General features: G+C 42.2%; 1 protein-coding gene across 1 annotated transcript in view; it reads left to right on the top strand.

Annotated features, from left to right (window-relative positions):
• Positions 1-25,617, top strand: part of TM6SF1 (transmembrane 6 superfamily member 1) — a 32,083-nt gene extending 6,466 nt beyond the window's left edge. The window contains exons 4-10 of the mRNA XM_030578137.1: positions 3,421-3,524; positions 4,637-4,719; positions 6,084-6,205; positions 11,568-11,672; positions 14,284-14,376; positions 15,372-15,491; positions 25,245-25,617. Coding sequence (XP_030433997.1) covers positions 3,421-3,524; positions 4,637-4,719; positions 6,084-6,205; positions 11,568-11,672; positions 14,284-14,376; positions 15,372-15,491; positions 25,245-25,436 — 819 coding nt within the window. The 3' untranslated portion in view covers positions 25,437-25,617. The remainder of the gene's footprint in view (positions 1-3,420; positions 3,525-4,636; positions 4,720-6,083; positions 6,206-11,567; positions 11,673-14,283; positions 14,377-15,371; positions 15,492-25,244) is intronic.
• The last annotated feature ends 2,000 nt before the right edge of the window (positions 25,618-27,617 follow it).

Below are 27,617 nucleotides of genomic sequence, written 5' to 3'. Positions count from 1 at the left end.
AGCTGGGATCAGCAACCTTTGGCACGCGGCCCATCAGGGAAAACTGCTGGCCAGCCAGGATGGTTTGTTTACCTGCAGCGTCTGCAGGTTCAGCCGATCGCAGCTCCCACTGGCCACGGTTCGCCGTTCCAGACCAATGGGAGCTGTGGAAAGTGGTGGCCAGCACATCCCTCGGCCTGTGCCATTTCCCGCAGCCCCCATTGGCGTGGAATGGCAAACTGCAGCCAGTGGGAGCTGTGATCATCCAAACCTGCGGATGTGGCAGGTAAACAAACAGTCCTGGCCCTCTAGCAGATTTCCCTGGCGGGCTGCGTTCCAAAAGTTGCTGATCCCTGCTCTAAAGGGTGTGTCTATATGGAAATTATTTCATCCTAACCCCAGATAATGATATGGATGCCTTGAAACACAGAATTATAGAATATCAGGGTTGGAAGGGACCTCAGGAGGTCATCTGGTCCAACCCCCTGCTCAAAGCAGGACCTAATCCCCAACTAAATCATCCCAGCCAGGGCTTTGTCAAGCCTGACCTTAAAAACCTCTAAGGAAGGAGATTCCACCACCTCCCTAGGTGACCCATTCCAATGCTTCACCACCCTCCTAGTGAAAAAGTTTTTCCTAATATCCAACCTAAACCTCCCCCACTGCACCTTGAGACCATTACTCCTTGTTCTGTCATCTGCTACCACTGAGAACAGTCTAGATCCATCCCCTTTGGAACCCCTTTCAGGTAGTTGAAAACAGCTATCAAATCCTCCTTCATTCTTCTCTTCTGCGGACTAAACAATCCCAGTTCCCTCAACCTTTCCTCATAAGTCATGTGCTCCAGCCCCCTAATCATTTTTATTGCCCTCCGCTGGACTCTTTCCAATTTTTCCACATCCTTCTTGTAGTGTGGGGCCCAAAACTGGACACAGTACTCCAGATGAGGCCTCACCAAAGTCAGATAGAGGGGAATGATCATGTCCCTCGATCTGCTGGCAATGCTCCTACTTATACAGCCCAAAATGCCGTTAGCCTTCTTGCCAACAAGGGCACACTGTCGACTCATATCCAGCTTCTCGTCTACTGTTACCTCTAGGTCCTTTTCTGCAGAACTGCTGCCTAGCCACTCTGTTCCTAGTCTGGAGCAGTGCATGGGATTCTTCCGTCCTAAGCGCAGGGCTCTGAACTTGTCCTTGCTGAATCTCGTCAGATTTCTTTTGGCCCAATCCTCTAATTTGTCTAGGTCCCTCTGTATCCTATCCCTGCCCTCCAGTGTATCTACCACTCCTCCCAGTTTAGTGTCATCTGCAGACTTGCTGAGGGTGCAATCCACGCCATCCTCCAGATCAGGGGCAGGCAAACTTTTTGACCTGAGGGCTGCATCGGGTTTCAGAAATTGTATGGAGGGCTAGTTAGGGGAGGGAGGAGGTCATGGCCCGGCTCCCACCTGCTATCTGCGCCCCCCCCCCCCACGGGACCTCTGCCCCATCCACACACCCCTGCTCCCTGTCCCCTGACTGCCCCCAGATCCCTGCCCCTGACTGCCCTCCGCTGCCCCATCCAACTCTTGCTCTCATTCATGATGGCCCACTCAGGACTCCTGCCCCATCCAACCACCCCTTCTCCGTGTCCCCTGACTGCTCCCAGAATCCCTACCCCATCCAACCCCCCCTCCTTCCTGAATGCTCCCCTGGGACCCTTGCCCCCATTCAACCTCCTATTCCCCCTGCCCTGACCCCTATCCACACCCCCGCCACCTGACCACCACCCCAAACTCCCCTGCCCTCTATCCAACGCCCCCTGCCCCCTTACCGCGCAGCCTGGAGCACCAGTGGCTGGCAGCACTACAGCCGCGCCAGCCAGCTGGAGCTGGGCCATGCCGCTGCCCCCGCCACCACGCAGCTTGGAGCACGAGGTTAGGCCCGGCTCTGCAGCTGCGCTGTCCCAGGAACTCACTGCCCTGCCTCCCAGAGCATTGCACTGGTGGCGGAGCGGGTGAGCTGAGGCTGCAGGGGAAGGCAGAACAGCAGGGGAGGGGCCAGGGGCTAGCCTTCCGGACCAGGAGCTCAGGGGCCAGGCAGGATGGTTTTGCGGGCCGGATGTGGCCCATATGCCATAGTTTGCCCACCTCTGCTCCAGATCATTAATTAAGATATTGAACAAAACTGGCCCCAGGACTGACCCTTGGGGCACTCTGCTTGATACCAACTGCCAACTAGACGCAGAGCCATTGACCACTACCCGTTGAGCCAGATGATCTATTCAGCTTTCTATCCACCTTATAGTCCATTTATCCGGCCCATACTACTTTAACTTGCTGGCAAGAATACTCTGGGAGACTGTATCAAAAGCTTTGCTAAAGTCAAGGAATAACATGTCCACTGCTTTCCCCTCATCCACAGAGCCAGTTATCTCATCACAGAAGGCAATTAGGTTAGTCAGGCATGACTTGCCCTTGGTGAATCAATGCTGACTGTTCCTGATCACTTTCCTCTCCTCTAAGTGCTTCAAAATTGATTTCTTGAGGACCTGGCTCCATGATTTTTCCAGGGACTGAGGTGAGGCTGACTGGCCTGTAGTTCCCCGGATCCTCCTCCTTCCCTTTTTTAAAGGAGTCCAGGAGAGCTGGCTGTATATTAAAGAATCCTTATTGAGGTTGCAGGAACAAATCATCCCCATGTGTAGAAAGAATAGTAAATATGGTAGGCAACCAGCCTGGCTTAACAGTGAAACCCTTGCTGATCTTAAACACAGAAAAGCAGCTTACAAAAAGTAGAAGATTGGACAGATGACCAGGGAGGAGTATAAAAATATTGCTCAGGCATGCAAGAGTGAAATCAGGAAGCCCAAATCACACTTGGAGTTGCAGCTAGCAAGGGATGTTAAGAGTAACAAGAAGGGTTTCTACAGGTATGTTAGCAACAAGAAGGTGGTCAGGGAAAGTGTGGGCCCCTTACTGAATGGGGCAGGCAACTTAGTGACAGAGGTTGTGGAAAAAGCTAATGTACTCATGCTTTTTTTGCCTCTGTCTTCACGAACAAGGTCAGCTCCCAGAATTCTGCACTGGGCTGCACAGTATGGGGAGGAGGTGACCAGCCCTCTGTGGAGAAAGAAGTGGTTCGGGACTATTTAGAAAAGCTGAACAAGCATAAGTCCGTGGGGCCAGATGCACTGCATCCGAGGTTGCTAAAGGAGTTGACGGATGTGATTGCAGAACCATTGGCCATTATCTTTGAAAACTCATGGCTATTGGGGCGAGGTCCGGGATGAGTGGAAAAAGGCTAACATGAGAGTTGGCAGCCAGAAAAAAATGAATCCCTAGACTGAGTGAACACCAGTCACTTTACTCCAGCCTGTTTACCTGCTATTCTTAATACATTTCTAAGGTTTATTGAATCTCCTTTGCCATTGCACTGTTTTAAAATCCATTTTCTTTAGGGCGAGCCTCATCTGAACACTGCATATGGCCATGTGATCTGCTATTGGGATGGCTCTGCGCATTATCTGATGTATCTCTTAATGGTGGCAGCTATTTCGTGGGAGTAAGTCAGTCTGATATTTGTGTACCATTTGTTTAGCTTTCCACACCCCTGTATAAGCCACAAAGGAAATTCATTTCCTGTGGTTGTGCAATGTTTGGATGTTAGAGTTTTTTAAATATTATTTTGTGCTGTGTAAATTCCTTGGGTCAAATTAAGCCCTACTGCAATTCCATTACTCTTTTCAGAGTTAGACTACAACTGGATTTGGCCTCTTGTTTCAGATGCACAAAGGGGAGCAAATAAAGAAGCCGTGTTCTCTCGCCTTTGCACTATAATTCAAAATGGACACAGTTAATTAGTTTGGTTAATGAGTGTTTTGTTGATGGTGTTGGTTTTATTAATTATTATTATTATTGCTGAACTTGATGTAGGCAGCAGAACAAAAATTCTACCATGACTTTTATCTGGAAGATTTACTGTACAGAGCAAAACACAGTGCATTTGTACAATTTATATTAGCTAAGCAGAAAGTGGAAATCCTAAAGAGAATGCATGTTCAGACTCCATGGTATCATTATTTCAAGAGAGCAGAACAGTGTCTTGGTCAAGACGTCATGGTCCTCTTTCTTTGATTCTACCAGGAAGTACTGTGTAAATAAAGAGGTAGTAATAATTTCTGGAATATAAAAGAGTCTTATGTTGCTTACTCTTGTGGAAAGAGTTAAAGAAAATAATTAATTAAATGCACATTGCAGGGGAAAATATTTCAAAATATACTGTTTTGAAACATCAATCTTCTGCTAACATAAGCATTAAAGCAAATTATTTTCAAAGCCTTGTGAAACAGGTGCCCACTCAGCCCTTCTGTGAGTAAAACCTCCCACAAAACAGGTAATTAAACATACAATCCCATATGACTCATATAATTATCTTGTTTATACACAAAAATGCAGAGCGTCCCCCCATAGGTCTGTTTCTATCACTCCTCTGTGTCCACATTCACCACCACATTAGGCCCAGATCTTCAAAGGGTGCTAGGCAGCTAAATACCTTTGAGGTTCTCAGCCTTCTCTCTTAACATGCTACCAGCAGAAATCAGTATAATCTCTGAGGGCAGTTTTTGACAGTAGTGTTCTAGGGATGGTGCATTAAATCAATTATTTCTGTTTCAGAGAAAGTTACAGAACCATTGGCCTATACTGGTTAGGATCCATTGTCATGAGCATTATTGTCTTTATGCCTGGAACTATTGTGGGTAAGGAGATAATTCATATAACCAACTTTCTCATGTGAAGCATGAAAATTGTTTTGTTTTCTACTTCCTGTACTGGATTAATAAAAAATAAGGCTGCCTAATCTCATAACCAAAATATAATATATTGCGCCTTACTTTAATATAATGTTGAAGGGACTTCAGGAATATAAACAGATCAGTTAACCAGATACTTTACTTTGGGAAGTGTGTGGATTTACCATTCCATGCCGACAAGAAAAAGTTTATCATCTTATTTTGCTATCGGCAATAAGGCTGTGATCCTAAGCACGCAAGTCAATAGAAAGATTCTCATTGACTTAAATAACTATATCTGTTTGTTATTAGTGTTTAAAAATTGTTCATCTATGGATTAGCATAAAGAGCACTTGTTGCTTTACAGTACATATGTCAGGGGTCAGGCAAAAGGCATCCAAAAGCACTTTTGGACAAATGAATTTAGAGCTGCTGGGGCTTGAGAAGTTGTTATTAAATCATGTTTATGTCATGCAATTGTTGACTTGAAATGCTTTAAACTTTTCTTACATAAAGAAATGATTTCCTTCTTGCAAAAAGCCTAACATGATTTTTCAAACGATGAAGGGGGGAGAGGGAGGTTAGACACACTACTGCCATAAATTAATGTTAATGTGTTTACAACCATTAGTTGGCTTTGAAAATCTCAGCCCAGGTATTTATAGCTAGAATGCAGCATTCATGTTTGAGCCTGATCAGTCCACACAGAAGGTCTTCACCTCTTTCCTATACAAGCTCAAGATCTCTGATTTTTAGGGAGTCCTCTCTGTCACTGATTTTGACCAGATCCTCAGCTGATATAAAAAGCACAGTCTCCACTGATTTATAGCAGCTGAGGATCTGGCCCAGAAATTTTGGTTTTTTTTTTGTAACCCTTTTCTAAGCATTGTCACTGCCCTGCATTAGAGACCAAGATTTAGTAAGCAGAGCATAATATCAGACTCAAAAGTGTCAGTTTTTCTTTTGTGAAAGATGCCTTTATCTAGAGCAGGTTGTATTAACAGCTTTCTGAGCTCTTCCATCCCTGTGGATATGTAGAAGAGAGGTCAGTGGCTGAGGCAGCTGGCTGTCACAAAAGAAGATCTCATCTTTGAAACAACGCACCATATACTGTATCTAGTTGTTATTTGCTTGTGTGTGGCTCTTCCATTTGCCAGCACAGGCTTTTCCACCAGATTTGTATGCTGGGTTGTAAGCATTTAAAAAGCTTTTTACATCCAGCATTATCGTAGCTGTTTGATGTGGATGTTCCATCGGATATGCTGTAATTTTCTCCATATACAGTTAGTATACAAATTCTTCACATGTTTTATGATTATTTCTTTTAATAGGTAAATATGGAGCAAGAATGTGTCCTGCTTCTTTCTTAAATGTACCATATATTTGTCTTCCTATATGGGCTGGGTTCAGAATCTATAATCATCCTTCAGTGACTTACAATACTCCCATCAAGGTAATGTTACTGTATTAAATATAAACTACTGTACTAATAGCATTAAAAAGACTAAAAACTTGCTCATTATTCCTGCAGAGTTTTAGTGGAGTGCACTGTAATGATTTATTATGTTTGTAATGGAGATTGATGGAGGATCATTCAGACATGGCAAAAACATCCCTGCTGCATTCTTCATACAGGGAAGTTGCATCTTATGCAGGGGTTAGGTTCTGAAGTCAGCGCATAAAGCGAATCATGTATAGTCAAACACTCATTGAGTGGAACGGTGGGCGAAATCGCCCTCACTACAGGTACAGAATTTAAATTGTTATTTTTCTCTTTTTGTTTTGCCGAGCGCGTATAATTAAAATCGTGTAAGTTAAATGCGCCTATGATGTGACTCCACTGTATAAGATAATATTTTAGTTAGTTTCATTGTGGAGTGCAGAGGGAAGCAAGGTGATTAGGTGGTTAGAATGAAGGACTAGGGGTGAGGATCTCAGGGCAGATCTATGCTTAAAATGCTGCAGTGGTGCATGGTAGTGCTTCAGTGAAGGTGCTACTACGCTGATGGGAGAGCATCTCCTGTCAGTATAGTTAATCCACCTCTGCAAGAGACAGTGGGTATGTCAATAGGAGAAGCCGGCCTGTTGACATAGTGCTGTCCACACCAGGGTTTAGGTAGGTATAACTGTATCGCTCAGGGGTGTGGATTTTTTTTTTTTTTTTTACATAGTTTCACTGACATAAGTTTGTAACATAGACTTGCCCTCAATGTATGACCTTTATAATCCTAGTGCCTCAGTTTCCCCATCTGTAAAACACGGATAGTGATACTTCCCCAGCTTTGTAAAGCTCCTTATGATACCAAGATAAAGGTGCTATATAACTACAGATAGTAATATTATGTAGATTACTGTGAAATTTCATATAATTGAACAACTGCTTGCTTTTTAAAATCTTTGCATTACATGCTATTGGGTTTTATAGCTGAGATATATTATCAGGATATGTAGTAAGGAACTGATTGTGTTACCCACCTTTTACCTATGCAAAGCTCATTTTTACATTCATCTTCATCTGCATCTTCACAACTAGCTAGACCTTTTCCCTAGGACTCTGTAATTGGGCAACAATAGGATTAGTTGGGCAGTCACAATATGCAACATTTGTTTATGCACAATTTCATGCATTGAGAAAAAAGGTTACCTGAAAAGTAGAGCAAAGAATGACATGATGTGTAGCTATTTGTGGCTAGAGGCAGCCAGGCTTACTCCCAGAGCACATTCCAAACCCATTTTGAGTGTCAACATATAATGTATTAATAGTATTTGTATTACAAAAGCACCCTGAGGCCTCAGACAGGTCCATTTTGTGGTAAGCACCGTATATATGACTAATAGGAGACAGATCCTACCCCTGAACGTTCAGAAATCTAACAGGCTCTCTGTGTCCAGGTGATCTTGCAGGACACACTCATTGAAGAAGATGCACTGGAAGATTTTCAAGAAGCTTGTGAAAGACACCTCAATAGTGGTTCTATTGCAGTAAAGGATTTTGGGGGCAGTGAGGCAGGTACAACGCCTAAATCTGAGTCCCAAGAGGCATGTCTGAATAGCTTTTGCCTTATAAATTAGGATTCATTTCCATGGAAGCCAGATCGGGGAAAGCTCAGTGAATCTTCCAAACTGAAACTGGAGAGAGGATTTGAGTAATATGTAAACAGAACCCTCAGAAATCTAATGAAAGGCATAAAAATGGGATAGAGTCAAGCTATCTGGACCAAAGCACTGTCTGGTCATGTTGATGGTTGCTTCTTATGTAACAACATGTATTAGTGAGGTGAATATGGTGTTTGCGTAGAGGTGGATAAAAGTTTCGATTTGCCCTCCTAGCCCCAAGAACTGTACAGAAATTGCTGCCTATAGCTAAAATATGGTAGCTCATTTGCAGAAGCATGGCCAAGCTTCTTATGTTTATGAAGTTAGTAATTACTACTACTTTGTTAACCAGATTTAATGTGTCACATTGATGCATATTTCAATCAAGCTTAACTTTTAAAAGATTTTGTTTAAAAAAGGCAAATGCATGGAAAGCAGGTGTTCTAAACCCTTTTTTTTATTTCAGTTTTTACTGAACAGCTCTTTTTTATGTAAAAATTGAGCTTTTTAGTTTCTGTTCTCTGAAGGTCATAGTAAGTCCTCAGTGTAATTCTAAATATAGAATCTTTTCATCCATGCTTTAGACTTTTTTCATGAAATTGCCTTTCTTGTTGGAAAATAGAACTATGTCTTCACAGCTAATTTATGATCTGTAGAAGACAAGAATACACCTCTACTCTGATATAACGCTGTCCTCAAGAGCCAAAAAATCTTACCGCGTTATAGGTGAAACCGCGTTATATTAAACTTGCTTTGATCCGCTGGAGCACGCAGCCCCGCCCTCCAGGAGCACTGCTTTACCACATTATATCCAAATTCGTGTTATATTGGGTCACGTTATATTGGGGCAGAGGTATAGTTGAGAACCTGTCACACATACTTAGGTTTAGAAACTGTATACTTCAAAATTCTGTGGAAAATGAAATAAAACCAATTGTAATATTTTAGGCAATCCTAAATGCAATCTAGTTTTCAGAAAATAGTTGTTCTTAATACTAATTTGTTTAATTAATAATTCACCATACTAAATCCTACAAGGATTTGGCCCCTTTTCAGCAGATCTTTTAAATATTTACAATCAGCTTGAAAATCCAATTTTAATTTTTGAACTAGCATTATTCAGAGACAATAAGGGAGTTAGGAAACAAATGTCATGATAGTTCTTAAAAATGTACAAATATATACAAAGTAATTACATGAAAACATTATTGGAATCAATTTATATAGTGTTGCGTAAGCCATTCATTGTTACAGACTTACTACAAACCAGTTAAATACATACACTTGGATAACAGACAAGCTTCACTTGTTTTCAAAGCATAGAGGCATGGGGGCGTTATGCCACAGTTTAGAATCAAACTGAGCTGTAATATGGTATTTACAGGGCTTGGTGGATAGGTCTATAAATGTACTGATAACTCAGGGAACAGTCTCAAGTAATTTAAGTTCAGGAAAAGTTAATGAGATGAAGAGCAAAGCATAAATTCAGCTTTGCACATGAATTCTGGTGGGGCCAGTTTTGTTGCAGTCAGCCTGTTGACACTAGTAGATTGTTCTGGGCTCTTAGAGCCTGAGCCTGGGAGGTGCCCCAGACAAGCCACTCAGCATAGATTAGGGAATTGGGAGAAAATTCTAATTGCACCTGCAGACTGTCTTCTGACATACAAAACAGCAGCATCAGCAAGACTTGTGAGAAGTTGGTTTGTTGTTTTCAGCAGAAGGGAAGCCAGCAGTGGATCAACTTTGACCTGACAGGAGCTGTTGTTGCATTTAATTCATGTCAGGGTATATTGGTATGACTTTGCTGTATTAAAAAGAGAGAGATGGGCACAATAACTCAGCACTAAGCCTTTGCACAATGCGTTGGCCTATCTTTCTGCTTTCTTTAGAGCTTTACATTTGCATTGCTTTTATGTAAATATATACATACAGAAAAGAAAAGGCATAAATTCTCGGTATCACTATAGAAACTTAACAGACAAAGTCTATTGGGTAGGTTTGTCCTCATTGTCACGTTGGCTAATCATTCTAACTGCTGTGTACATAACACAGTGCTGTGGTTTCGTGTCACTCATAAATATATATGTCAGGTTACTGTCTCCTTTTAGAAAAAGGTGTAACATATACATTTAAAGTTCAGCCTTCACGCAGTAGTAAAATGGAAACAATCCATTGACTTTACAATTATTCTTTTATAGTTCCATCTTAAAAGTATTTGTAACATTACTCCCTTGGTTTTCCCATTAGAACTATTGGGTTAAACACATTCTTTGCCTATGACGTTGTAAACACTCCTATAGCAGGCTTTGATACCTTACATATTATAGAGTAACACAGGTCTAAATCATACTTGTCTTACTCACATGAACCTACCTATTGATCTAGTATGAGGCAGCAAGAAGAAGACACAGCAGAACTGCTTCTGCTGAAAATTTCTGTTTCTGAAAATTTACCTGTTTTAACAATTTTATGAAGTAAACAGCCCTTCATATAGGAAGTGTTTTTAATTTTTGTTAAACTATGAGCCAAATTCTGTAGTCCTTGCTTGGGAGTTTTGCCTGAAAAATACTTTCTTCTGTTCTGTCATTTGAACATGAATATTTATAATTATGTCATTGTACAACATATTTTGAGACAGTAATGCAATAATATATAATAAGGAAATCCATTATGTAGGAGGTCTTTTTGTGTGTGCCTATCAATGCATGGATTGTCGTTCAAAAGGGAAGTGGAAATGAGCAAGTCATATAAATGCAGTGTTTTTAAATGAAGAAGATGGCTTGTTTGCTCAATTGCAAAGGAGATTGCATCTGGTGTGTATGTTGGGCAAGAGTGCATAATGGTGAAAAAAAAATTGCATCCTGGAATGACGGTTTGAGTGAAAACACTGCAGTGAGTGAGCTCTCACAATTGCCCCAAACTATTTTTTATCTGAGGTACATATACAGCTTCCATTACATCAGCATGCCTCACATATTTACCCCCACAACATTCCTCAGAGGGAGGGATCATCTCTGTTTTACTGCAAGGGAACAGAAGCTTATGACAACTCGCCCGACATCTCATAGGAAGTCTGTGTCAGAACAGGGAAGTGAAACTGGGTCTCCGGTGTCCTAAGCTACCACATTAGCCACTAGGTCATCCTTCCTCTCTTAGTCAGACACTTGATAAATAAATATTGGATATGTATTTATGATTACATAATACATTTTCTTATGAGCCCACGTAAATGGGTATGCACTATGGTTTTTAGAAATAAAATGGGCATACATAAGATACTCAGTGGCGCAACTAGGGTGGGTATGAGGAAGCCATTTTATTATCTTGTGTAAATTACCGTGTAAAGTGTCACTGACTGATGAAAGGTAAGCCATTCAACATGAAGATTGACACTGATCCTCACTCAGCTGGACCATTATAGAATCTTCTTAAAGTGTGAGTTAGCTTTAACTTTGAATGGTAGGGGCCTGATTCTACTTTCTGTTATATCATTGTAACATTGTTATATTATTACATACAGAAATGCTGTTGCTCCCCCTTATACACTCCAATCAGTAGAGTGACTCTGCATTTACATTAGAGTAGCTGAGAGCAGATGCTGCCCCACTGGCTCCTGTCAGAGTGTTTCACCACCTTAACTTTCTTTAGAGACAGATTTGAAATTAAATACATCTAATGTAGAATTTATGATCTACTCTTAACCCTATATTGTATTGTAGGTGGTTCAGAAAGTCCAGAGGAAAGGACTCCTGAGAAGACCACTAGATCTAATGCTGGCTATATATCTCATCCTCGCAACTGGGTTTTGCATATTTAGGGGCATGGTAAGTGTAAGGGGCTATAACGACCTGGGATCTCTAAGTTTTATTCACAAAGCTTTTATATCTGTTGCTTTTCAAAAGGAAGAATTTTTGTATGTGAGAAAACCAAGGGCCCAATCAGCTCCCAAGTAGGACTGTGCCCTAAGAATATGAAGGAGAAATGAAGTGTCTGTGGCATTATTAGAGAGACAAGGTGGATGAGATAATAACTTTTATTGGACCAACTTCTGTTGGTGAAAGAGACAGGCTTTAGAGCTTACACAGAGTTCTTCTGTAAGCTCCTCTCTCCAACCAACAGAAATTGGTCCAATTAAAGATATTACCTCACCCACTTTGTCTCTCTAATATCCTGGGACCGACACAGCTACAACACTGCATGTGGCATTATTGTAATTACTGTAGCTTTGCCTCTCCATTTGCATTGTGTGAACCTTTTTTTCTGAAAGGGACTAGCCACATGACCTCCCAAGAGCAACAAAGTAATGATAGCCCAAGTGTGGCTCAGTGACCTAAAAAGCATGTCATTCATTGTTTTTTTTGACGGTCTACTGTTAATATTTTAATAAGCAATAGCATGGATCCACACAAGCTAAATTAAATCTGCATTCATGTCTTTCTAAAACATAGACATGTAACTAAACTCACAGAAAAACATGCAGCTTGTATTAGGAGTGAGAGAATAGAATCTTTATCTGAGAACTATGTTGGGTTTATCCCAAGTCTCCTGAAATTGTAAGTGTCTCATTCTTGCCTATCAAGTATAGATAATTTTAATTTAACTTTATCTATGGATTTATAGCACAGTTGATAGCTTTTAAATTTCAGAGGGAATCACACAGAATTTAAAATACTTGCTTCTTGGCGCAGTGGTAAACCTACTACTAGCATCAGCTTTGAAGTATTTGCTGCCCCAGGGAGAATGGGAATTGTATATAACTGAGTAAACAATCACTAAACATTTTGGTGCTCAAGACAACTGCTTGGTCTGCATATTTGGTAGAGCTGACCCTGTCTAGACTTTAATTCATGTATCAAGTGATCAGAAGTAACTTTAGCAGCAATTTGTTCTACTTAGTGCATGTCACTCTTTTGTAGTTCTGCTGGCTTGTACTTCTGCTTTATTTTTGCTCTCCGGTCATATTTCTGAGAAAATATGCCTTCAGAAATATTTTAATTTTTGTTTACTTCTGTCTTGTTACTGGCATCTTCATTTGTTGCAGCTCATGGCATCCCCTAAGTTACTGTTGGTGCTGGCTAACTGAATAAAGCAAAGCAATGTGGAAAGAGATGACACATTTTTCACAGTGTAATCTCTTGCCCAAGCACCCAGCTACAGGCTGCAATGCCACTTCCTCATTTTTTCTGAGCTTCTTTTCCTATCCCATTTCACTACCCAGTTCCTCTCCCATTGTAGGAACTGTTTTAGTGACATCATTTTCTCAGCCATGGATGGAATGAACAGATTTCTATTAAGCTCCAGTAGTTGTGGCCAATATGTTATTGGCCAATAAACTGTGGTTCCTTAGTACAGACATACACCTGTTTCTCAGATGTTTCTCCCTCTCCAAGATGTGCCATCAGAAGGAATCTTTGTATTCTTCCCAAACCAAGACTTAACAAATGCCAGTGCAGTTGGCTGCTGCAATACACCCAGCTGGGCCTTGTCAGTAATTTAGACACCAGCAATGCCTCGTGGGAAAGCTCTTATTAATCTGCTGTTGAAACTGATGAATCATTTTAGAAAAGTATTGCGTACTTTGTAGATGCTTGTTGTCATGAATTCAGTTCCTTGACATAGTAGTTGGGTCACCATGGAGTTTATTGGCAAGTTTGTTCTTTACAGTTAGATAAAAATCCAAAAAATTTTTTTTATAGTAGCTGGTTTTGGAGTTCGCATCATTCTCCACTATTACCTTATTGCAGCACAACTCTTGTTTAAATCACGATATAAACTCTACAGTATCTGCTTACCTGATTTTTCTACTATTGGGTGAATTTCCATTAGGCATTATGGATTGTGTCAAAGCCATTAGCTGTCTGTACAAATAAAAGAATGTTATACGTTTATCACAGTGTGGACCACTCATACCTAGTATACTAGCTTAATTACTTTCCAGTGAAAAACTAAGACTGCTAATGTTGGCCTAGTAGCTAGAGCACTAAACTAGGACGCAGAAGACTTAGGTGCTATTCTAACCTTAGTCATTGGTCTGCTGGGTGACCTTGGGTAAGTCATTACCTCTCTCTGTGTCCCAGTTTTCTCATCTGTAAAATGGGGATAATGATGCTCACCTTCCTTTATAAAGTGCCTTTGAGATGTATTGATGAAAAATTCTATATAAAAGTTAGATATTCTAGTCTTGCTCTATGAACCGTTCAAGGGACCTGTGAGGCAGGCAAAGGGAAGACTACATTTCAATAGTGATGTCAGGCCGTTTCTATACTGGTGACCAAGTGGATCACCTTGGCAAAGGGTCCAGTCCCTTCTGGCCTGTAAGCAAGCCTTCTGTATGGCAACAGCGAGCATAGTTGTAGAACCCACAATAGCAAGGATTAGGTTAATTTGTTTTAAAGTGACTTCTTCCATCACATACAATTTTTAACATCTCTGTAGATTGCTTTGGATTGCCCTGCTGAACTCTGCCGGTTATATATTCAACTTCACGAGCCCTATATCAAGGATCCTGCTGGTTATCCTAAACTTCAGGTAAAGAACTAACTATTAAGTATGAGATGTTATAAAGTGATGGATGAATAGGCACTTCAGAAGTTAATATGTAGCTCCTTGCATAGGCACCAACTCCAGGGCTGGAGCTACATACAGGTGCCAACTTTCCAATGTGCCGGGGGGTGCTGACTGCTTAAGCCCTGGTTCTGCCACAGGCCCTTCCCCCACACCACCCCTTCCTGCCCCCTCCCCTGAGCCTGCCATGACCTTGCTCCTTCTCCCCCAGAGCCTCCTGCACACCACAAAACAGCTGATTGCAGGGAGAGAGGGGGAGACGCTAATTGGCAGGCCTGCTGGTGGATGGGAGATGCTGAGAGTGAGGGAGGGAAGCTGCTGCGGGGCTTCTGCCATATTACTGTGGCTCTTTGGCGATGTACATTAGTAAATTCTGGCTCCTTCTCAGGCTCAGGTTGGCCACCTCACCCTAGTGTAATAGCATCCTCAACAGGTCAAAGGGTGGTATAGATAGGAAATCTAGCTCTATATTTACCATTTCTCTTCTCTATCACCACTGACACATTCCTCTTTCCTGTAAAACCACACAGCATCCTTTGCCAAGCCTGTTTACTTGAGCATTGCAGGAGGGTTGACCTGAGGGTTCTTAACACCTCAATATTTCTATTTTTAAAAAGGACAAACACAGAGGCATAGTGTCATTTATGGGGAGGCAACCAAATGAGTAAACCTCAAATGAAGGATTGACCTTTTCTGTGAGAAATCCATTCTGGTAACAAGGTGAATGAAGAAACTTCACTCTGGAAAGTGGTGGGGTTCTGGAGTATTATGATTTCACTATTTGGAGAATCTAAATGGAGTGTTCTGTTTATCTACAGGGATATCTTTCATCATCTGCAAATATTCCCTGGAGAGCATAATCTTGGAATATTCCAATTTCTCAGTCAGCAATTGGCTGATTCCTAAATAGACCTCTCTCTGAAAACACAAACCATCTAATGTTTTTGTTTAAAATGCAGATGCTGACATACATGTTCTACTCTGTGCCTTATTATATGATCGCACTGTATGGCCTGTTGGTGCCTGGTTGTTCTTGGATGCCTGACTTAACCCTTATACATGCTGGAGGACTAGCCCAGGTATTATAGATATTTCTTTGTAAAGATGTTCATTGGTGAATTTCTAGATCATAATGCTGTAACTAGAGAAATATTATATAGGTAAGGAGATCCAATTCACCCCCAACCCACAACCTTATGCTGGTTTTACGCCAAAGTAATTCAGTTGACTTCAACAATTACACTAGTATAAAACCACCATCAGGGTGTGGCGAATCAGGCTCAGTACATGCGACTCAGATGTTACATCATTGCCTTGTAAGACAGTTTTTTCTTTAGCTGCATATTTTTATCTGGCTTGTTTGTATTATTTAAGTCTTATTAAATGCTGTGCATTTCCCCAAAGAAACCAAATATTTGGGGTAGGATAGAGTGGGGGTGTTAAGCCATAGCATCTACCCACTTTTTAAAAAGACAGTTAAACACTGTCTTTGAGCCACTCAATGTTTTGGTCAAGTGGACGGTTTAAAAAGAGTCTCATTGGTGAGAATAGCTGTTAGTCACCCAGTGGACAATATCATTTATTTTCCTAGCATTACAGCTACCTCTACAGCACAGGGGAGCTTCCAGTGTCATTTTTAACATATATTCATGTTCATCTCCAAAATTTCATGTTCTTCACAAGGCCCACACTTGCACAACTCATAAATAAACGGTTATGATTAAACGGTGACCTATGTAACAATGTGCAATAATAATTAATGGACACTGGTGACACAAACTGTAAGACAAAATAATTGATCAAAAAACAAAAAATTCCACACAGGTAAATTGACCTGGCCTAGAGTGCACGAATGGAGCTATTTACCATTTGAGACAGAACATTTATAGAAAGTCCAGTATGACACACCTAATTGATTTGCCCTATATGTAGCAAAATGAAGGACCCCTAAACATTTAGAAGATGCAGAAAATTTGGGTGTGAAGCTGTAACAACTCAAGGATAGTGTGAGAACACAAGGATACAAAGATAAATGTCATGCTGTTGGGCTAATTGAGATTCTTGAATGGACTGGTGCATCTGGGCCCCAGATGATTTTCTGTGATTACATGTTTAGATTATACATGCTTATATGTTATTATATGTGCAGATTACAACAGAATTTAACTACCTAATATGATGATAAGAATTGTCTTTAGCAACAGAGTAGTAAGAATTTGTCTCAAGTACAAGCAGTTAGTATACAGTCCAAGATTACCTACCTGGGCCCTGCTGTGCCAGGGCCCCCCTTAGCCCAGAGTCCTGGGCTGCAGCCCCTAAGGCCTCTGCTTTAATCCAGCCCTGCTCATAGGTCATGTTTTCTAGACCTTTAATCATTTTTGTTGGTCTTCTCTGGACTTTCTCCAATTTGTCCACATCCTTCCTGAAATGTGGCACCCACAACTGGACACAATACTCCAGCTGTGGCCTAATCAGTGCAGAGTGGAGCAGAAGAATTACTTCTTGTGTCTTGCTTACAACAATCCTGCTAATACATCCCAGAATTATGTTCCCTTTTTTTGCAACAGCGTTACACTTTTGACTCATATTTAGCTTGTGGTCCACTATGACCCCAGATCCCTTTCCGCAGTGCTCCTTCCTAGGCCATCATTTCCCATTTTGTGTGTGTGCAACTGATTGTTCCTTCCTAAATGGAGTACTTTGCGTTTGTCCTTATTGAATTTCATCCTATTTACTTCAGACCATTTCTTCAGTTTGTCCAGATCATTTTGAATTTTAATCCTGTCCTCTAAAGCATTTGCAATCCCTCCCAGCTTGATATTGTCCACAAACTTTTAAAGTGTACTCTCTTTGCCATTATCTAAATCATTGATGAAGATATTGAACAGAACCAGACCCACAACCGATCCCTTCTGGACCCCACTCATGTGTCCTTCCAGCATGACTGTGAACCACTGATGTTTACTTTCTGAGAATGGTTTTCCAACCTGTTTTGCACCCACCTTCTAGTAGCTCCATCTAGGTCGCATTTCCTTAGTTTGTTTATAAGAAGATTATGCGAAACAGTATCAAAAGCTTTACTAAAGTCAAGATATACCAGTCTACCGCTTCCTCCCTATCCACAAAACTTGTTACCATGTCAAAGAAAGCTATCAATTTAGTTTGACATGATTTGTTCTTGACAAATCCATGCTGACTGTTACTTATCACCTTATTATCGTCTAGATGTTTGCAAACTGATTGCTTAATTATTTGCTCCATTATCTTTCTGGGTACAGAAGTTAAGCTGACTGGTCTGTAATTCCCCAGGTTGTCCTTATTTCCCTTTTTATAGATTGGCACTATATTTGCCCTTTTCTTGTCTTCTGGAATCTCTCCCGTCTTCCATGACTTTTCAAAGATAACTGCTAATGATTCAACTCTCTCCTCAGTCAGCTCATTAAGTATTCTAGGGTGCATTTGATCAGGCCCTGCTGACTTGAAGACGTGTAATTTGTCCAAGTAATTTTTAACTTGTTCTTTTCCTATTTTAGCCTCTTCTGATCCTACCTCACTTTCGCTGGTATTCACTATGTTAGATGTCCAATCATCACCAACCTTCTTGGTGAAAACTGAAACAAAGAAGTCATTAAGCACCTCTGCCATTTCCACATTTTCTGCCTTTGTTCCCCCGCCCCCCACACTGAGTAATGGGCCTCCCCTGTTCTTTGTCTTCCTCTTGCTTCTAATGTATTTGTAGAATGTTTTCTTGTTATCCTTTATGTCTCTAGTTAGTTTGATCTCATTTTGTGCCTTGGCCTTTCTAATTTTGTCCCTATATACTTGTGTTATTTGTTTATATTCATCTTTTGTAATTTGTCTTAGTTTCCACTTTTTGTAGGACTCTTCTTTGATTTTTTGATCACTGAAGATCTCCTGGTTAAGCCAGGGTGACCTCTTGTCATACTTCCTATCATTCCTACGCAGTGGGATACTTTGCTCTTCTGCCTTTAATAATGTCTCTTTCACAAACTGCTGTCTTCAATTGTTTTTCCCCTTAGACTTAATTCCCATGGGATCTTACCTACCAACTTCATGAGTTTGCTAAAGTCTATCTTCTTGAAATCCACTGTTTTTATTTTGCTGTTCTCCTTCCTACCATTCCTTAGAATCATGAACTCTTGTCATTTCATGATCACTTTCACCCAAGCTGCCTTCCAGTTTCAAATTCTCAAACAGTTCCTCCCTATTTGTCAAAATCAAATCTAGAACAGCCTCTCCCTTAGTATCGTTCTCCACCTTCTGAAACAAAAAACTGTCTCCAATACATTCCAAGAACTTGTTGGATAATCTGTGCCCTGTGGTGTTATTTTCCCAACAGATGTCTCAGTAGTTGAAGTCCCCCATCACCACCAAGTCCTGTGCTGTGGATGATTTTGTCAGTTGTTTAAAAAAAGCCTCATCCTCAACTTCTTCCTGGTTCAGGGGCAGCGAGTTGTATGGGCCCATGGTGCCTGGGCTCCAGCAACTTCAGGGCCCAGGGGGCCCTACTCCACCCATATTCGGGGCTAGGTCTCTCCCTCGGTCCCACCTGCTGCCCCCGCGCACTGCCCCCGAGCATCCCTGCCTGCCCTGGGCAGCAGGCGGCTACCCCCTGCAGCTCCACACTGCGCTCCTTTGCTGGCCGCTGCCGGCTACAAGGGAGCTGCGCCGGGGCAGGCTAAGACCGCTGCTGCACCTGTGGAAGGAGGAGGGGGCGGGCTTATTCTGGCTGGACCTCCTGAGCAGCAGCCTGGGGGGGCTTGGGTGAGTGTCGTGCCGGGGAGCTCCCTGCTGTCATCGGGAAGAGGGCTGGGGGGAGTCCTCCTCTCTGGCCCCCCGCCCCAGCCCCGGGGCAGCCTGCCTGCCGTACCCCAAACTCCTCATCCCTGGCCCAGCACCATGCCCCGCACCCCCTCCCGTACTTCAACCCTCTGTCCCAGCCCAGAACTTGCACGCAGCACCCAAACCCACTCCTGCACCCAGCACCCTAACGCCTCTCCCAGAGCCTGCACCCCTCCCACACCCAAACTCTCTCGTAGAGCCTGCACCCCAAACTCCCTCCCAGAGCCTTAGGTGGGAGGGCAGGACTTCGACCTGTTCTGGGCACCACCAAAAATTATACAAGCCTGCCACCCCTGTCCTGGTTAGGTGGTCTGTAGTAGACCCCTACCATGACATCACCCTTCTTTTTTACTCCTTTTATCCTTACCCAGAGACTTTCAACAAGTCTGTCTCCTATTTCCATCTCAATCTCAGTCCAAGTATATACATTTTTAATATATAAGGCAACATCTTCTCCCTTTTTTCTCTGTCCATCCTTCCTGAGCAAGCTGTACCCTTCTATACCAATATTCCAGTCATGCGTATTATCCCACCAGGTCTCTGTGATGCCAACTATGTCATAGTTGTGTTTATTTACTAGCATTTCAAGTTCTTCCTGATTATTCCCAGAGATATACCAGAGATATATGATAGCCATGTATATCATAACTCATATCAGAGTAGAATTTGGCAAGATTTGTAAATGGAAAGAACCAGAGAATCAAAAGATATCAGAACTGATGTTATATGCTTGAACTGGCACAGTGACTACATTAGGCCCAAACATAACATCAAAAACCACAAGCAAGCTAATATAGGGAAGCCAATGGTCAACACGTCTAGCAAAAGCGTATCAATAATTCACATCTTTTAACAGATTACTCAAGTTTCACTCATTCTTGGGGAAGAAACAACTTCTTCAAACCTTATTTACCATGAGGAAAATGAAATCAAAAGTCAAAACACATGTTGTTTCTTACTATCATAGCTCCATAAACTTTGCCAACATATGCAGACGTCAGACTGAAAACTTTTCTCACCATATGTTTCTCTCAGCAAATATAATTTCTGTATGTATCTGTGTTATTAAGGCATGAGCAACATTTTCTTGCTGAAGACTGAAGAACATTGTTTAATCACACTTGTGGTCTGGCCAAAGGACATTGCTGATTTATAAATGGAGGAAGGAGAGGGAAAGCCATTTGCAACCCAGAACTGAGGCTTACAGATTTCCTTTTTAGTCTTTTAAGCAAATCTGGGACCTGAGCAAAAATTCTGCTGATTGATAGCAGTAGCTAAACCATTTGTCAAAAGTGATACACACTGTAGCACAGCTCCCACACTCTTCCTTTCCCTACCCAAGAATGAGACCACATGTACTATCTTGCTCAGCACTGAAGCAGTAGTTTGCAGGAAGAAAATGAGGGAGACAGGTTGTCTTTTAAAGGAAGTTGCAGGGAGGGAGCAGAAAGGGGTGTCATCTTCCATCTTTTTTGGTCTTTTTAAGACAAGTGACATTATTTCAAGAATTGTATTTGCTAAATTTAAAACACTGTAATTACTAATTAAAACATGGTTTGTGTTCTGTTATGGACAAGGAGCCCCCCAAAGTAGAAAACTAAAGATGGCAAGCCAAAGCATTTTATCCCATGGGAATCTCCCTGGTCAGAGCTCACACACAGCTACTAAGTAGGAGACTTTTTTATTTCTGTCCTTTTGCAATTTATGTTTTTGCAAATGTAAATCTCAGAATAGTATCTCCTGCAAAAGGGGGAAAACACCTGAAAGGGCCTAGCCATTAGCATGGGAAAAGAGACAGCTTTCTCAGAACCCTGTCATTTTAAAAGTTATGTAATGGCCCTCAGTTTGAATTACACTGCAGCTTCAGTTCACTGAGACTCCAAAATATGGGTTATCACCTCCTGGGGTCACTTATCCTGTGATGCTAATTAACATTTACAGGAGTAGCACTTTAGGAGCCTTGATTTTACAAAGATTGTAGTTATCCTCTAAGACCTTACTAAAACCAACAGTTATCTATATGAGAAACTGAAGACAGGACTTACATGTAAAGTGAGGAAAGGTTCAGCTTCTGTGCTGCATCAAAACCGTTCCCCACCCCACCCAGACATAGCCCAAGTAATTCTCCCTCCCTAGATCTGAGCTGCAGGAAGTTTCTCTACAGGTTGCTAACCAGGCCCAGCTGAGGAGTCTAGAGGCCTCCTTCCTCCCTCAGCCTGTCTAGCTAACTGAGACATAGAAAAACCTGGCCCACTCAAGCCCCACTGCTTCAGTGGCTAGGGTCAGAAGGGTTCGTTTGGTTGCCATATATCTCCAGTCTTTCCCTGCTGACTTTCCTTGGCTTCACAGAGCTCAAAGAGCCTGACGCAACCCCCTTGGAAATCAGTGTCAGTGTTTCACTGATTTCAGTTGGCTTTAGATCAGGTCCAGGATGGTGGGAGACCTGCCCCTTCCTCTTGTCCAGACCAGCCCTCTTTTCCTGTCTCAGACTGTTTTGTTGATTGCAGAACAATACAAACACTGAGACACCCTCCAAGCAGCATTCGTAATAGGTCTGCAGCCAAAATGTGAGTGAAAAAACATTTTCTGTAGGTGAGATGCTTTATTTGTGACTGACACCTGCATTCCTGGCATTTAGCAGCTTAGAAGTTGCTGTGAGCTTCAATGACCTGCAGATTAGTAAAGGCTGAGATATGGCCCTCTTGGTAATAGGGTTACCAGATGTACCAATTTTATAGGGATAGTCCCAACATTTGGGGCTTTTTCTTCTATACGTGCCTATTACCCCCACCCGGTCCTGATTTTTCACACTTCCTATCTGGGCACCTTAATGGTCCAGCATGGGCTTCAGCTCTAAAGGAGTCTCCAGGTTAAACCCCTACATTCCTAATTCTAAAGATTTGATATAAGAGGGTTCCTAGGAATGGCTTATTCCCTCATGGCATATGATTATAGAAATCCTACATAGCAAGGCAGATCTTGCTCTGTTATAGGAGTGCCAGCCCATGGGAAAGACGTGCACATCTGCTGGATGTCCCTGCTAATGCACTGCATGCAAGGGGAGAGCTAAATTTTCGTCATATCTATTGGAAATACATCCTACACACAAAAATAACATGTTATTACCATCTACGGGCACATTACATGTTCATGAGGGGAAATCCTTTGTGCTCATGAGTATACCCCATAAAAAATGGGACATGGCACAGTGGCACTCTTAAGTTTACACAATCACCCCTCCTCTCTGCTCCTTCTCGCTTGTCCAGATCCCTTCCCCATCTAAAGGATTTTTCCCCATCCAGTCACTCACAATTCCTTTGTCACCCACCCCTCCGCAGAACCTTCACCTTGCATGGCATAGATTTGCCAGCATTATATGAAAACCCTTAGCCATAAGTGGAAATCTGGCCCAAGCAGCCCTAGATTTTCTTGCCAGCTTGGTGCTAATGTGGTTGTCAATGCAGTATTTAATGCCTCACTCCCACCCGTTTCTAGTTAGAGAGCATGGGTGAACTCTGGACCCCAATGGAGTGAAATTTCCCTTCCTGCAAACTGGGCTTCTGCAAAACAGATACAGTAATCCGGACTGACACATTCCTTGCCATTTGAGCACTAATCTGGCTTCCAATTGAAATCAGTGGGATTCTGCCCATTGCCTGTAATGACAGGTAGCTCGGGCTCTTAGTGCCTGACAGGCAGATGGAGCAATGTGATTTTTTTTTTTTTAAGGAGAATTCCATTATTTGAATTGATAGCAGAAATAGAAAAGGCCCAGAGCAGAGCAATGCTAATTAGAGGCATGAGACATCTTCCAGACAAGGAGAGCGTATAAAGGCTGGGAGGAAGATGAGTAAGTGACATAGTGGAGGCACATAGAGTAATAAGGAGAGCAGATCTGTCGGGTGCGCCTGTTGATCCTCTCTGCTCATACAAGAAACAGAGGAGCCACAATGACATTGAAAGACCACAAACCTAAGACTGACAGAAATAATTCATTTTACACGATGCATAATTAGTCAGTGAAACTCAGTCCATGGAGATAGAAACGAGGCCAAAGATAGGATCCAAATTCTATTTTTGCAAATAATAAAAATAGCCAAAGTTTCATTAAGCACGGATAAAAATGTAGAAGGGTTATAAACCCTTATGTGTCAAGCACTCATTGCCTGAGATGAAGAGGAATATTCTCCCATAGACGTGAGTGCATAGCTGTTCATTACAGAGACCATACACTGTGAAGCACTGGGTACTAGCACTGTCAGAGACAGGATATTGGATTAGTGGGCTCATTGGGCCAACCTAGCATGGCAATTTGTAGGATACCCTTTCCACCTCCAATGTTCTTCTCTGGACCCCTAGATACTTCGGAGTGGCCATAAGTGCCTACACAGACAGGCCCACATTAGACAGCAAAGAGCCTTCTGCTCCTTACCTCTGCTGCTGGTGTTTTCAGCACCTGGCCTCTGCTGGTTCTCTGAGCTGCCTGGCCCAATGCAGTTCCCAGTGTGAAGCAGGGAGTGGGGGTGGTGGTCCCAGGAATAATGGGAGGTTGAGCCATGTTCCCAGCAGTGGTGAGCTGCCACGGGTGGGAGCTAGGAGTGTGGAGAAAGACAGACTGAGTTGCTAGGCTGTTTAAAAAAAATGCGATCTATGGAGTGCCCCTGAGCGTGGCTTGCTGGTTAACAGATACTGAGGGAAATACCAGGAGCCACTCTGCTAATGTGGGTTTGCATGTGATTTCTTTGATTACTCTGCTTGCTGAGTAGGGCTTTCTAGAGCAGCTCTCTGCTGTCAGCTGGGGTGGTTAAACATACTGAAACCACTAGTTCCTTTTCTGTTTTAATGCATACTCTCTAGGTAACTTCCTTGCAGAAGATGGTGTATTGGAACAAGCACATAGACTGTATGCATCTTGCGCCTTTCTACTTTGTTAGCCAAAGGCAAAATTCTCTGCTTTGGGACTCCTGGATAACTCCTATTGACACCAGCAGAGAGCAGAGTTTGGCCCATAGTTTAATACTACATGAAGTTCCGGTGTGCCTTCCCCCAGTCCCCTCAAAATCAAGCTGATGTTTATCGTCCCCAGTTCCTCCTGCTGCCAAACCATCAATTTGGGCAGACGATAGTTAATCTAAATGAGATGTTGCTTGATATAGCTAACAGATGGAGACAAAAGACAGCAACTATCCTGAGTGCTCCTCTATTGCTTCTCTCTATAAATGTTTGTTTATGCTAAAAATATGTTTCAGTGCAGTGAGCTCTCCTCTGGATAGAACCGTAGCTGTATATTTAAGCTTTACTCCAACAACTCCCAGCTAAGTAGCCCTTTTGGGCCCGATTTTGCAGAACTCTTACAAAAGTCAACAGCAGTTTTACCAAAGTCAGGTGTGCAGGATTGGGCCAAAACATATTTTAGTGAGACTTAATTAGCTCCTTAGTTTTCCTATTTTCTAGGAAAATAGGAAAACTACTTTTTATATACACTAAGGGTCAGATCCCACACACCTTGGTGTCAACAGCAATATTACCATTGATTCCTATAGGTGTGAGGCAAAATCTATAGGCTTGATACAGCACTGGGATCTATTAGTGCACACCTGTGTCCATGAGGACTTCACTGACACTTTGGATGGGTTCACATCAGCAGCCCCTGCTATATGAATAGGACCTAAGACATATGAGAGACTGGCAGAGACTACTGAATTTGTTCACAAAATACAGCTGCTACTATCACATGAGAGATACCATTTATTTGTATTATATCAAGGCAAGAATGATGTCAGATCAGAGAGTATTTTATACTGCAGTCCTAAAAAATGATGGAGAATTGGGCTTCAGGCATAAAGTGGGTTGCTCAAAAAAATGTGATTGGTAATGTGTGCATGTGAATATAGTAATGTAGATTATGCTGTCATTCCAAAATGTACATCATGCTTACCCATTCTTTTATATATATATATCTCCCACAGGCTCAGTTTTCCCATATTGGTGCTTCTCTTCATGCTCGAACACCTTACATCTACAGAGTCCCTGATGAGGCAAAATTCTATTTTCTAGTACTGAACATAGTGTATGGAATCCTTCCCCAACTGCTAGCTTATAGGTGTGTCAACAAACCAGAGTTTTTTATGAAAGCAGAAGAAGAAGAAAAAGCGCAATAGAAAGATTGCTTTCACCTCTTCTTTTTTGCTATGTATATAATTGGGTTTTGAGGTAACTGGACTCTCTTGTAGACTCCAAATGATATGTGGTTTATCAAAAATGTGTAAGATTGCCCAGTCCACTTTGTGTGTCATTACTGTAAAGACAGAAAATAAAGGCAACTGCCTTCAGTTAACACTTCTCAACATTTTGCTTTTACTCTGTCATGGAGATAATTTCTAAAGCTATTCTTGAGTAAGTAAGCGGTTTGAGTTTTTTTATTAATACCACATGGAGTTAAGTGATAATTATTTCAATGCTCTGCCTGCACAGACTACTCCTGGGGGAATTCTGCGCAATGCAGAATTTTGCAGAAATTAATGTTGTACGTGCAGAATTTCCTTTCTTCCCCACAGAAATGGGCTGCAGAGCTGTTGGCCGTCACTAGGGTCCACTGGACCGGACAGAGCCCAGCTTGCAAATAGAAGACAAGGCTGGGGGAGAGGGAGGGAACTGGAGGGTTCCCAGCAGCTGCAATTCCCAGCATGCCCTGAAAGAAAGAAGTGGCTGCACGCAAGAAACTCCATGCAAGACCAGGACCCAGCATCAGACTGTTTCTCCCTCTGGATCCCTGGGCTCTGGGGGGTAGAGGGTGTGAGTGTCTGGGCTGGGGGGGCCCACGGCTAGCCTTTGGGAGGGAGAGGGGGTGTGAGTGTCTGGGCTGGGGAGGCATGGCTGGGCTTTGGAGAGGGAACAGGGGTGTGAGTATTTGGCCCCCCAGTTGGGCTCTGGGTGAAGGGGGCAGAGTAACAGGAACCAGGTTGTCATAGGGGTTTCTTTAATTCTTTACTCCTGTTACAGACATACTTGCTGACCGGTATTTTGAAATAAATTACCAAAATAATTGAAACTGGCATGATTATATAGTATTATTTTGACAAATAAAATTTACAGAATTTTTAATGTGTTGGCGCAGAATTCCCTCAGGAGTAACAGACTGGATTGTTTCAGCATTACTAACTCCCATAAAACTAGGGTGGATTGTTTTGGTTAATATTTTGAAGTATGAACCATTAACATACATAACATGGTTACGTACGTTTTATTGATCAAAAAGTGTTTCTTGCAGGTCAGCCCTGTTAAAAACCCTGAGAAATCTTTTGAAGAAGACTCTCTACATGTGAAAGGCAAATCATGTGGTTGTGGAAATGCTGTTTAAGCGTTCAGTCCTGCTCAGTGCTCTCCAGGTCTCATCCAGCAAAGCATGTATGCACATGCTTAATCATTGAAATTGACAGGACTGTTCACATGCTTAACGTTAAGCACATGCTTAACTGCATTGGTGAGGGGGGCGGGGTCAGAGGGCTCAGCTCTTTGGAGAATCCAGGCCATAACCATTTCTAGGTGTTTTCAGAACGGAAAAACTTCTCTACACAAAAACAACAAAGAGTCCGGTGGCACCTTAAAGACTAACAGATGTATTTGGGCATAAGCTTTCGTGGGTAAAAACCCCTCACTTCTGTAGATGCATAAGTGAGGTTTTTTTTACCCACAAAAGCTTATGCCCAAATACATCTGTTAGTCTTTAAAGTGCTACTGGACTCCTTGTTGTTTTTGTGGATACAGACTAACCCAGCTACCTCCTGATTCTTTTCTACACAGCTGCTTTTGCTACTGATATGTTGCCATAAACAAGCAACAGCTACTACAGAATTTAGTAAGGCCTTGGCTGGTGGGGCTTGTGTTTCTATTTGCAGTTAGAAGTATTTCTATTACATCTGAATATCTTTGTACTAAAAATAGTACAATTCTGTCTCATTTATGGATGAAAATAGAGGATAAACTTCATTGGAAACATTTCATGCTTGGGTATTTTAGAAGTTCTCAATTTGGAGGGTTCTTTTTTCTTTTTTATAGTCTAAACACAGTGTGGGGTCATCCATGTGCATGTTTCAACCTATACGGGGGGACTTGGAAAACAGGAAGAGATTCGTACTTTAACAGGAGAATGTCAAACCCTGAGGGGAAGTTCACAGCCGTGGTCAGAAGAGGACATCTATGTTTTACAACTCTAGCCAAAAGGCAGGATTCAAGACTCCCAGAGTATGTGTTGGTTGCAGTGTGTTGTAGCTGTGTTGGTCCCAAGGTATGAGAGAGACAAGATGGGGGAGAAGCTCTGTGGAGCTTCAGAGCTTGCCTCT

This window comes from Gopherus evgoodei, chromosome 10 (genome assembly GCF_007399415.2).
Source record: "Gopherus evgoodei ecotype Sinaloan lineage chromosome 10, rGopEvg1_v1.p, whole genome shotgun sequence".
Lineage (NCBI taxonomy): Eukaryota > Metazoa > Chordata > Testudines > Testudinidae > Gopherus > Gopherus evgoodei.
The sequence above is the reverse complement of the archived record's forward strand: the minus strand, read 5'-3'. Positions and strand labels throughout refer to the sequence as shown.